This window comes from Pseudochaenichthys georgianus, chromosome 24 (assembly GCF_902827115.2).
Source record: "Pseudochaenichthys georgianus chromosome 24, fPseGeo1.2, whole genome shotgun sequence".
In the NCBI taxonomy this organism is placed as follows: Eukaryota; Metazoa; Chordata; class Actinopteri; order Perciformes; family Channichthyidae; genus Pseudochaenichthys; species Pseudochaenichthys georgianus.
This window is the reverse complement of record NC_047526.1, coordinates 13,034,110-13,046,359: the sequence shown is the minus strand read 5'-3', so window position 1 is coordinate 13,046,359 and position 12,250 is coordinate 13,034,110. Positions and strand designations below refer to the sequence as shown.

The window sequence follows — 12,250 nt, the reverse complement described above, 5'->3', positions numbered from 1 at the left end:
ACTCAGATGTTGTACTTGAGTAAAAGTAGAAGTACTCAGATCTTGTACTTGAGTAAAAGTAGAAGTACTCAGATCTTGTACTTGAGTTAAAGTAGAAGTACTCAGATAAGTAAAAGTAAAAGTACTCAGATCTTGTACTCGAGTAGAAGTACTCAGATCTTGTACTTTAGTAGAAATACTCAGATCTTGTACTTTAGTAGAAGTACTCAGATCTTGTACTTTAGTAGAAGTGGGAGTACTCTGATCTTGTAGTAAAAGTAGAAGTACTCAGATCTTGTACTTGAGTAAAAGTAGAAGTACCAGAGTGTAGGAATACTCTGTTACAGTAAAAGTCCTGCATTCAAAATTACTCAAGTAAAAGTACAAAAGTATTATCATCAAAATATAGTTAAAGTAGCGACAGTAAAAGTAGTCATTGCAGATTGGTCCATTTCAGAATAATATATATGATATGTTTTCTAATGATTGATCATGAAAGTGTTCTCAAAGCTGGTAAAGGTGCAGCTAGTTTGAATGACTTTGTATACTGCAGGGTAGCTTGTGGATTTACTCCAGGTGGAACTCAAGTCTGATTTAACACTTGATTATATTTCACATCATTAATCCACATCTGTAAAGTAACTAAAGGTATTAAATACATGTACTGGAGGAAAAGTACACCATGTACCTCTGAACTGTAGAGGAGTAGAAGTACACCATGTACCTCTGAACTGTAGAGGAGTAGAAGTACAAAGTAGCAAAACATTGAAATACTTAAATAAAGTACAAGTATCTCAAAATTGTACCCAAGTATAGTACTTGTTGAGTTTATGAACTTAGTTACTTTACACCAGTGGCTAATACAGATAGAAAGACATTTTCAAAATGCCCAACAGTGCTGCCAAAATTATAAACTGACTGCTACACAATTAAAAGAAATGCTTTTATATATTTCTACTAGATGTGACTCTTTGGCGTTTCTGTTATTATTACCTGCTGCTTTAGTTGCTCTGACTGCTAACATCCTGTTATTCCTCATTTTAAAGCCGATATTCCGTGGGGTCGGGGGGCTCGGATCCTTGTCACCTTTTTCATACCTCATGAGTTTGCATCCCTGACTACAGTTGCTTTAGCGTGTAGAAGCTAGTAAGCCTACTATTTGATTTGTTTTAGATAGGCACAACATGTTTCATATGCAGACCTTATTTTCCTGTTCCATGTTAAAATAAACAATTTTCAGTGGTAATTTTTTTTTGGTCATGGAAAATGAGGTAAAGGTCATGGATAAGTCATTGAAAATCATTGGTGAAAAAGTGTATGAAGGAGGGGTTATCATATCTGAGGAGGAATGGACAACAATATGGAAATGTCAGTGGAAATGTAGCAGTTCACATAACTGGAGGGAGTTTGGTTGGAAAAGCCTGATAAGATATTTTACAACACTCAGAAGTCTCACTATGGTGCTAACTCCACAGACTGCTGGAGAACATGTGGAAATTCAAATGCAAGTCATTATCAGGTTTTCTGGGCCTGCCCTGTTATTGAGGTCTTTTGGAGAGACATACATAAAGCCTTAAAAGATATTTTCAAATGTCATGTGCCCATGGACAGTAAGACTTTGTTCTTTGGACTAATACCTCAAGAATGGACTAAAAAAGACAAATATTTATTAAATCTGTTGCTGGTGGCGAGTAAAAAATCTCTTACAAACAAGTGGTTATCACCAGATAGCCCAACTTTAAACGCATGGATGGATATTACAATGGACATTTACAAAATGGAGAGGATAACATCATCTGTCAATCACAAACTGGAACTATTTGTGTCACGATGGAGAAACTGGACTGATTTCATAAAACCTCATAGGCCAGATTTTATTTTTACAAACGTATGATTTTACTGTGAATTCCTGATCGCTCCCTAATGTTCGTATTGTTCGTACTTTTTACTGTCTTTATTTTATCTTTGTGTAAAAAAAAGAAAAAGGCATTTCGGACAAACAAACTTAATATGTACAATTACTATGTCTTGAAAAAACAATGTGTAATTGTTTGCTGCCAAATGTCAATAGAAAAAAATATATATAAAAAAAACAAAAAACTAGCTGCACCTTTACCAGCTTTGATAACACTTTAATGATCAATCATTATAAAACATATCATATATATTATTCTGAAATGGACCAATCTGCACAATGACTACTTTTACTTTTGGAACTTTCACTATATTTTGATAATACTTTTCTAATTTTACTTGAGTAACATTTTGAGTGCAGGATTTATTACTGTAACAGAGTATTCCTACACAAGATCTGAGTACTTCTTCCACCTCTGTCTTTTTTCAAACTCTTCCATAACACCCTGAGGAAGTTTGCAACTGTGTGTATCACTCCACTTTGTTGTAAATAAAACAGCAGCAGCTTGACCACAGGGCGTGAACGTTGTGATCAGCTGATTTTGCGCAGTTCTCCAGTGTGTGCGCGGGGAACAGAGTGTGCTCAGGGAGTCTCCCACTGCAGCCAGTTGGCGGAGTTTTGGCACAATTCTGTTGTTCATACCGACGTTAACCCCGTCTGTGCACACGGTGAACAACTCTGTCGTCAGGTGATCTAAGCCTCTGCCTCCTGTAAGCTTCACAGGTCCGTCTTTTATGGAGGCGGCTCGCCCAGCTCCAGTTCAATCAGTCATAGAAAGTCCGAAGAGTTTTTGCAGGGAGCGAAACGGCAACGTAGCTGCTTAATGTCTTTGTTGGTTTTTACAAGTCTCGTAGTTTACTCCATTGAGTGTTGACAAGAAACACGTGTAGACGAAATGTATGTTTTGTTTTGAGGTACGCAAAGGTGCGTAGTGACACAAGTGACATTACGCAATTCAGATCTGTGTACCAGTTATGTGCACCCCTGCCTATTATGATTGTTAGGGTTATCCCTTTTCTGTAGTGTGTTATATAGGTTTTTGTGCATGTAAATGGTTTGCAAAGGCTATAATCCCTGTGTACTCACACTCTCCCCCCCTTACTGAAATGCCTCCATTGAATTCCTTTGTTTACTTCAGTAACATAATGACATCACTGTGTAACACTCAAGCTTCTATTGGCTAGCGCTCCAACACATTGTATGTGACAGACTAAGTGGCGGGACATCTCTAAGCGGTTGACCAATCACAACAGAGCCGGCCAGATAACCATTCAGAGCAGACTGGGCTCTGGTTTCAGACAGAGGGTGGAAAGAGGTGCTGCAGCACAGGCAGTTTGAGGAAAATAAAGAGCTTTTGAACATTAAAGCATGGAAACATGTCACAGGAGAGGCACAACATTCAAATACAGTATGAACCTGATAATGAGTCTTATATAAAGAGAACACTCTAACGTGTGGGCAAACGATGGCATGACAGACTATTATCCACATTTACAAACAGGAATGTGCATAATGGCTCCAGTTGTTTATGGATGATGCAGGTGTTATTTAATGTTGTCTGTTTTCACTTTCCCTGCTCTGTCCTTGGCATAGAGCCTCATGCTCTTTGTTCCTGCTGAAAACATGATACAAATAATACATAAATATTAGCTTCATTTGTTTCTAAGATTACTATCAATTTAATATTTGCTATTGAGCTTTAAGTTTTGCTTTGATATTCTATGTATCTGTGTAGCTATGTGTTTTAAGGTTGTATGCTAATCGCTCTCCTCTCCCGACACAGTTGTGGGTTAATTATCCTTTCTTTTTTTGGCTGCAGTGTTAGCATCTCCTGTTGACTGCCCATGACACTTAGTTGTAACCCCTAATTGGTTGTCTTTGCAGTTTTCCCCTCTCTGCTGCGGCTCAAAGCGCTACCTCTCCTCCACTGGAGCTGACGGCACCATCTGCTTCTGGCAGTGGGATGCACGCACGCTGAAGTTTTGGTGAGAAACACAAATGATGAAAACACTAGTTAAATGGGATTTTTTTGTTATCCCGAAAATTAAATATAGTTATGTACAAGACAACATAAGAAGGAAGCGAACATCTGCTGACATACCCACCTGTAAAACATGTTCTACTAAAAACATACACACTCTTTTCATTCCATTTCTGTCCGTTTCATTTTGTATCTGCTTGTGTGTGTGTGCAGTCAGAGGCCCAGTAAATTCACGGAGCGTTCCAGGCCTGGCGTCCAGATGATCTGCTCCTCATTCAGTGCAGGTGGGCGGCAACTACTTTTGATTTTCATGCATGCTTTGAGACCACCTAAAGGCAAACAGCAGCTGAAAAAATGTGCAGAATAACTGAAGAGCAACACAGCCACACACAAATGGGCCTTCTGCTTTTCCATAAATGTGGAATGACTCTGCTTATTGAGGTTAAATTGACCATGAATGATGAATGACTTCAACGTTTCTTTTTGCACAAAGTTTGCCCTCACTAATACAAGAAAAAGCGTTTGTTTCACCATAGCTTGATCTTTGAAGTGTATATTATAATTGTTTTAATGGAAGTATCGGGTATTGAGTGTTGTTAATTCTGACCCGTTGTGTTTTTTGTGCAGGTGGTATGTTCCTGGCCACAGGAAGCACAGATCACATCATCAGAGTGTACTACTTTGGCTTAGGCCAACCAGAGAAGATCTCTGAACTTGAGTCCCATACTGTAAGTCAACATAATGCTTTGTATTGATTAAAATGTGTTTTATTAACTATACAGTATGTCACAGTACAGTGCTTAGATATTGACAATTAACATGGTTATAGTCCAACTTGGGAATAGTAGTTATAATATAAATAACTCAAGGCCCACTTACTTGCTTTTATCCCAGCTGTTTACAGTATTTCATGGACTTCTTCAGCAGATGGAGTTTCCTCGGTTGTCTTTGAGAGTGTTTCAACGTTCTCCATGACAGCTAAGCAAACTCCATCAACTGAAGAAGATGGTAAGATGCAGCTAGAGAGAGAGCTAGTAAGACGACTTTGAGTTAAAGAAAATCTTTGAATGAAAGAAATGATCCATTAGGTTATTCTGTACATAGGGATGGAAAGGATCACCAAACGTATTGCAAAGGCATAGGACATATTTAGTTGAATTGTCTATTTAAAAATGTTCTTTTATTAAAATAAATCTTAGCACCAATAGTTTTACTTTAGTATTGATGTCTATGATATAGCTAGTAATACACAAAGAAGTTGTCATGATTTGCAAACCTAGCAGAGGTAATGCTTGTTGCTTATTGCGTTGTTTTGACTCCTATATTTTCCTTAACCAGGACAAAGTCGACAGCATCCAGTTCTCACATTGCAGTGACAGGTAGGTTCAAACTGTGTGTGTGTGTGTGTGTGTGTGTGTGTGTGTGTGTGTGTGTGTGTGTGTGTGTGGTGTGTGTGTGTGTGTGTGTGTGTGTGTGTGTGTGTGTGTGTGTGTGTGTGTGTGTGTGTGTGTGTGTGTGTGTGTGTGTGTGTGTGTGTGTGTGTGTGTGTGTGTGTGTGTGTGTGTGTGCGCGCGTGTGTGTATTAGCCACATAATAAGTGAGGTACATTTTTGTGTGTGCTCCGCTGTTTGTGGATATGGAACCTGGGGGTGTTGTTATGTGAATGGTGCCATCAGCAGAAACACCACCTTTACTTACTCTCTGATACACACTTTATTACACCCCCCCCCCACCCACACACACACACACACACTTGCACATATCATGCGTGTTAAATTGCCTGTGCCTGTGTGGAGTTTGCAGAAAAACAAGCTCAGCTAATTCCCCTGGGTTGCTGTAATCTCAGCAGCGAAGGAGTGTCTAAGCAGAGAAGGAGGGGTGGAGGAGATGTAGAAGAAACGGGGGGGGGGGAACAATTAGTACATGCAGATAGATAAAAGCGCTTATTTTGTTGCAAAGCGCTTCTATAGAAGTGTTTTATTTACAGTTCATGAATCCGTGTTTCCTAATGTGTGTGTGTGTGTGTGTGTGTGTGTGTGGTAGGTTTGTGAGCGGCAGCAGGGACGGTACAGCGCGGATATGGCAGCTGCATCCTCAGGGGTGGAGGAGCATTCTGCTGGACATGCAGACCAAATTACCCGGGTATGATTGTGTGTGCTCGGCTGTCAAAGTCTGGCTTTTTTTCTTCTTCTTTTTACCAGCACTGCTGTACTCACAGCTCAGAGTCGTGGGTTGGGATGTCACTCTAAATTTGACAAAAATCAATGATGCTGCATACTCAAGTCCCAGACATATTGAGTGTGAATACTCCCATTGTAGACTATGCACCATTAGGAAGTAAAAACATTTATTTATTGTCCTTTTTACCAGCTGCAAAATGCTTTTCTTGCAATATTTTTTAACACAATATATATGATATAAATAATGAAGTTGAAAAAAATAACACTTTCACAGCTGTTGCATTAATGTGTCAAAATGATTGATTACTGCTCCCAGGCAGAATATTGATTTATAGCACGCATAAGTGAATTATTGGAGGTGACACTGATGAGCTATTTAAGTACTTAGAGTCTGGATTAACCCAACAAACAGCAATAATTGCAGATTCAGAGATAACCTGGTTATCTTAAAAAAAATGTAATATATATTTATAATACTGGAATTGAAGCTTGGATATCATGAAAAGAAAAACACACTGGGAGAGAGTTGAATGAACTTAAATATTTAGGTTACAAATAAATGTTATAATGTTCTTGATGCGCTATTCAAACAGAAACAGCACATGTTGTGAACAAGGAGCTTAAACATTCATTTAGTAAAATAAATGGACTGAAGATAAAATATGACTTTATTAGCAGGAATGGACTGTTGAGGAATTGTTTCTTGATTTTTATAACATTTCAACCATTTCAAAATATGTTGTGTAGTTGCGCCTTTATGTATTTATTTTAGTTATAAAGTAAAACACTTTTGGCTCAAACATGACATCCGTGTATCACATCCTCTCTTCAGGAAGTACAACCCTCCTCCGCTGGAAGACAAAGTGACCAAGCTGAAGGTTACCATGGTAGCATGGGATCGCCATGACGGCACCGTGATCACAGCAGCTAACAACCTGACACTGAAGGTGTGGAACTCCACCACCGGGAGCCTCGTGCACGTACTCATGGTATGTGGTGATTCAACACATGCACATGCCAACACAGAGCATGTAACATATAGAACAATGCAATACAAAAGTAATACAGCATTTACATTTTTGTTTGTATTTGTTCCTGTCATTTTGCTTTCACCTTACTCGGAACATAAACAATAGAAATAGATGGGAAATAAGAGTTCCTTACCAACCAATAATTACATTAACATTGAAAATAAGGCCTTATTTAAAAGCCTTAAACATGAATTAGGAAAATATTGTCTTTTCTTGAACTGAACAAATATATATTTTATCACCCTGGGCCTTTAAATCTTTTTATAGAGAATTCTAAAATCTATAAGTTTGAATAGAAATGACCAATGTAATTGTAATGGTTCTTTGTCAGTGTAACTTACACTTGACTTGTTCTTACTTCAGACACATCATCTATCACAATGTGTTTAAAACCAGACATAAAGGATGCCTGATTTATAACTAGGTAAAAATGCACAAAACCACAAGATTTGAGAAAAACCACTGAGGCTGTTTGTGACTCTTAATCGAGATGTTTTTTAATGACAGGGTCATGAGGATGAGGTGTTTGTCCTGGAGCCACACCCCTTTGATCCCAGGATCCTGTTCTCAGCGGGGCATGATGGGAACTGCATTGTGTGGGACCTGGCCAGAGGAGTGAAGATCCGCTCTTATTTCAACATGGTGAGACCCTCGGCCACCCTGTGTGTCTCATTGCCGCTCACTCTCTGCGTTATCTCTGACTGAATTCACACTAAAGTCACGACATCCTGATTTGGTCCTCCTCACATGTGAAACAGAGGTTTTCTAATGCAGTCAGCAAAAACATAGACGGATAAGCTTTCAAAATAAGTCTTTACCTCCTTTTCCCACAACACATTTGTTTTCCTTTCCTTTCTCAGTGTCAGTCTTTCTCTCATTATTTCCCTCTCACTGTTACCCTCCTCCATCATTGCTTTCACTTTCTCTTCTCTTAGCTTTCGTACCTCTCTCACTTCCACGCTGGCATTTCCTCTTCCATTGAATACACTATGTGTGGCATGAGTGCAGGGTAGAGCTAAATCTTGACACCACACTGAAGCACAGTGTACATATTCACCTAGGGGTTTAATCATTGCAGACACTGCTGTATTTCCTGTGTATCTATGGTTACCAAGTGAGGTATTAATCACAGTCCGGGAACAAGTGACTCTCTCTGTGTGCTGTTTAGTCGGCCAAATCTTGGTGTTGATCATAGTGGATTGTGTTGTTTGATGACACAAAGTGTAATGGGAAATGGCACACATTTAAAACTAATAATGAAACGTTTGCTATATAGCGGCCCCTGTTGAGGACATAAGGGATTATTATAGGATTAGGGTGAAAGCTAAATATCAATACATGTAGTGTTAATTAATGTATTGTAAGAGCAGCACAGGTAGAAAGGAATCATAAGAGTTAACTACCCGACTCTAAAATTAGCCACCATGAGATACAGCACAACGTCCGTTGAGTTTATTTAATTGACTGTAATTAGTTTTCATTTACATGAGGAAGAATTAGGGCTGCTCGATTATGGCAAAAATCATAATCTCGATTATTTGGGTCAATAATTGTAATTGCGATTATTAATTTTTTTTTTAGCAGTATGTTTTGAACAGTTGATTACCCTGAACTTTAACTATAATTCAACTGAAAAACATATAAACATACAAAAAAGAAATACATTAAAAAAAAAAAAAAAGTAATAATAATAATAAAAAAAATAATCGTTTTATTTCGATTACGTTGTTTTCGTAATCGTTGCAAGCCATAATCGTAATCACGATTAAATATGTGTCCCCGGTGTGTCGGAGAACTCACGCAGTGTCAGAAAATAAAACCCTCTCTCTTTTCCTCCGTACCCAAATCTTTTAAAAACAGGGGTACAGCGAGCGGATACAGATTCCATCCGAACTGACGTCAACTCGGCAGCGGACCCACAGAAAGTTGCTATCAGAAACAATGCCTGACGTGTTTTGGACGTAATCTCGTCTTTGTTTACATTAGCGAGCCTCGCTAACACTCAGAGCTAACCTGTACTGTAGAGCACATGTTTAAAAAGCAGGGGGGGAAAAAAGAACTCACCTTGTGATAAACCTGCAAGAGAAAAAGCATTTGAGCTCTGTACTGTTTCAGAAATAATCCTTGACGTGGTTTAAACAGGATGGCGTTGTATCACAGCAGAATTTAACTTTATCTCCGGTAGAATTCTGATCAGGCATTAGCTCCGCCTCCTCTTCTTTTATTTTTTCAAGCTAAGGACCCAAAATCTGTGTTTCTCTAATGCCCCTTTCACACCAGCACCTTTTCAGCTCCGGCTCGGAGCTAGAGCCTGAAAAGCGCTGGGTTTTCCAGTTCACACCGGAGCTGCGCCGGCTCTTAGCTCCGGAATCCGCCTCATTTCCAGCTCCAAAAAATTGTCGGTCCAGAGGCAAGAGCTTTGGAGCTAAGAGGTGACGTCGCTTACGTCTCTCTTACGTCGAGGCGTGCAGGAAACTAAACCCACCTCCCATGGGTCGACTGTTATGCCTGCCTACAAGCAGTAGTGCCTATAAACACACTTTATAAAGTCAGGCAACACTAACCAGGCTTCGTGTGATTCTGTTTATTTGTACCTTACTTTGACCATCCGTTCACTGTTATCGATCATTGTGGAGAGAGGCAGACGTGTTGTTTTGTATTATTGCAGCTATCGGATGCAAGTAGTCAGTTTAGCTTCGGTTGCTATGCTAACATCACCCGTTTTATACCAGAGAAACTTTCATAACAGCGTTGTGATACCAAACAGCGTCAATTCAGACTGACACACATTCACTTAGGCTAAGGGGAACTGGGGATATGCATCAGCTGCTTGTGTGAGTCGGACAGTGAATACTTTAGAGCGGCCGCTGCAGTGTGAGCTAACCGGGAGCTAACGGGAGAATAAACTCCTGTGGAAGAGCAGCACTGCAGCGGTCGGTACATGCTGCAGAAACACATTAATAAACAATGAACCACGGCACTCTGGAGCAAAGTATAAGGTTGGAGAAGTCGTTATTCAATTTATTCTGGCTTCGTGTGATTAAAAGCAACACGATCATCGACCCGACGCAGTTGTTGTTGTTGTTGTTGTGAGCTGCCCTTGGGGGGCAAATCAGCGATGTAAACGGTGACGTCATGACGCAGCAAGGGCAGCTCTGGGGCGCCAGTGGGCGGTGTGTACAGAGCGGGAGCTGAAAAGAGAAACCGGAGCTGAACCAGAAAAGCTCCCGCTCGGAGCTAGAAACTGAAAAGCGCTGGTGTGAAAGCCGCATGACAGGGCTTCAAAACAGGGGTATGAGCCGTATGAGGCATGGCTACAATGGGTGATCTGTTTGGTATTTTGAAAAAAAAACTTCACAGACATGTTTTGTATAGGCATGGCCCTACAATATATTTTTCAAATAAAGCATAATAGGTCCACTTTAAAGAAGAATTATTCTTATAATGATTGATCATTAAAGTGTTCTCAAAGCTGGTAGAGGTGCAGCTAGTTTGAATGACTTTGTATACTGCAGGGTAGCTTGTGAATTTACTCCAAGTGGAACTAAAGTCTGATTTAAGAGTTGATTATATTTCATCATTAATCCAGATCTGTAAAGTAACTAAAGGTATTAAATACATGTAGTGGAGTAAAAGTACACCATGTACCTCTGAATTGTAGTGAAGTAGAAGTACAAAGTAAAGTAGCATAACATGGAAATACTCCAGTAAAGTACAAGTACCTCAAAATTGTACAGTTCTAGAGTAAATGTACTATGTTACTTCCCACCTCTGTTCTTGTCATACTATATTTTGTCTTTGGCCGCTAAAGGAAAAGAGAGTAGTCCCATGTTCCCAAAGAGTAAATAAAGTATGCAAGGAGAATTCATCCAGTTAAAAAAATATGGACTTTGACCATTAATGAAAGTATTTTTTATTTGATTTTAACATTTAAAACCTACACAGTACACACAACACTCAATATGATATTTGGGCAAAAACTGGTAAATGGAGCCGAGCATTGAAGCCAGTTCAAGCCGAGTTGCCTGTCTTCTCACTGCATCATGTAACGAACATGACGATGTGTTGAAACCAACTCTCACTGCTCAGTCTGCAGCAAAACTATTACAAGTTGTTTCAGATCAGTACTTCCTTTTTTGATTGAAAAGGGGGAAAAGATGCTCATTCTTATAAAACGATCTCTTTCTGTGATTGAATGAAGCTTTTATAAGAGTGAAGAAGTACCTACAGCACAAACTAAAGGCCCCAGTTTTCTTTTATGTCGAGGAAGTTTCAGTTTCTGCAGGCGCTGCTTTGACATTACTGACATGTTGAGTCAAATGTGTCCTGTTTTTACCATTGTTAAGGTTGCTTGGAATTCCCCTTGAAAATCCTACTATGATTTACCGTGTGCCTCCATTTCCCTATCTCCCTATCTCTCCCCCCCCCCTCTGTGTGTAGATCGAGGGCCAAGGGCACGGAGCGCTGTTTGACTGCAAATGTAGTCCAGATGGGCAACATTTCGCAGCGACAGACTCCCACGGACACCTGCTCATCTTTGGCTTCGGCTCCAGTAGCAGATATGACAAGGTAATGCAGCAGGCTTTTCGCTTTGTCTTTTCCCTTCAACCTGTCTCCTAAACTTCAAAAGGTGAACAGAGAAACAATAAGAGAAGCAGATACAAAACATTCAAAATAAAAACTAATTGAGAAAGAAATTAAAAAAATACAGGCAACAGTTTTTCTCATGGTTTTCTCAAGACAAAGAAAATAAATATATATAAATACATAAAAGAAAACACTGTTATACCCATTGTGTTGAATCTAGGCATCACTGTTAAAGCCCATGGGGGGGATGGTGAGCCTCATATAAAGAATACATTAGGAGCAGGGGGATATCAAATCAAATGGTAATAATGAATGTATATCATGTCCTGATGCTAGATCCAAAATGTGATTGAAAAAGCAATATGGACTAGTGTTTTATTCCAATTAAAAGAGGCAGAATATGTTGTTGGGTAAGGACTTTCTTAAAAGAAGTCACACCATAATCATTGAAATCATTTTTTTAATTGATAATAATCACAAATCATAAAGTGAGGAAAACTCACCAGGTTTAAAATAAATTAAATTACACTAGAAAAGCTTCAAATGTAAACCTATTTCATATTTATAAACATACATA

At 39.2% G+C, this 12,250-nt stretch overlaps 1 protein-coding gene across 2 annotated transcripts in view; it reads left to right on the top strand.

Annotated features, from left to right (window-relative positions):
* Positions 1 to 12,250, top strand: part of phip (pleckstrin homology domain interacting protein) — a 52,914-nt gene that overhangs the window by 13,506 nt on the left and 27,158 nt on the right. For both annotated transcript variants that reach the window (XM_034076552.2, XM_034076551.2), the window contains exons 9-16: positions 3,779 to 3,879; positions 4,089 to 4,159; positions 4,503 to 4,603; positions 5,214 to 5,254; positions 5,919 to 6,017; positions 6,888 to 7,044; positions 7,594 to 7,728; positions 11,527 to 11,655. In XM_034076552.2, coding sequence (XP_033932443.1) covers positions 3,779 to 3,879; positions 4,089 to 4,159; positions 4,503 to 4,603; positions 5,214 to 5,254; positions 5,919 to 6,017; positions 6,888 to 7,044; positions 7,594 to 7,728; positions 11,527 to 11,655 — 834 coding nt within the window. The remainder of the gene's footprint in view (positions 1 to 3,778; positions 3,880 to 4,088; positions 4,160 to 4,502; positions 4,604 to 5,213; positions 5,255 to 5,918; positions 6,018 to 6,887; positions 7,045 to 7,593; positions 7,729 to 11,526; positions 11,656 to 12,250) is intronic.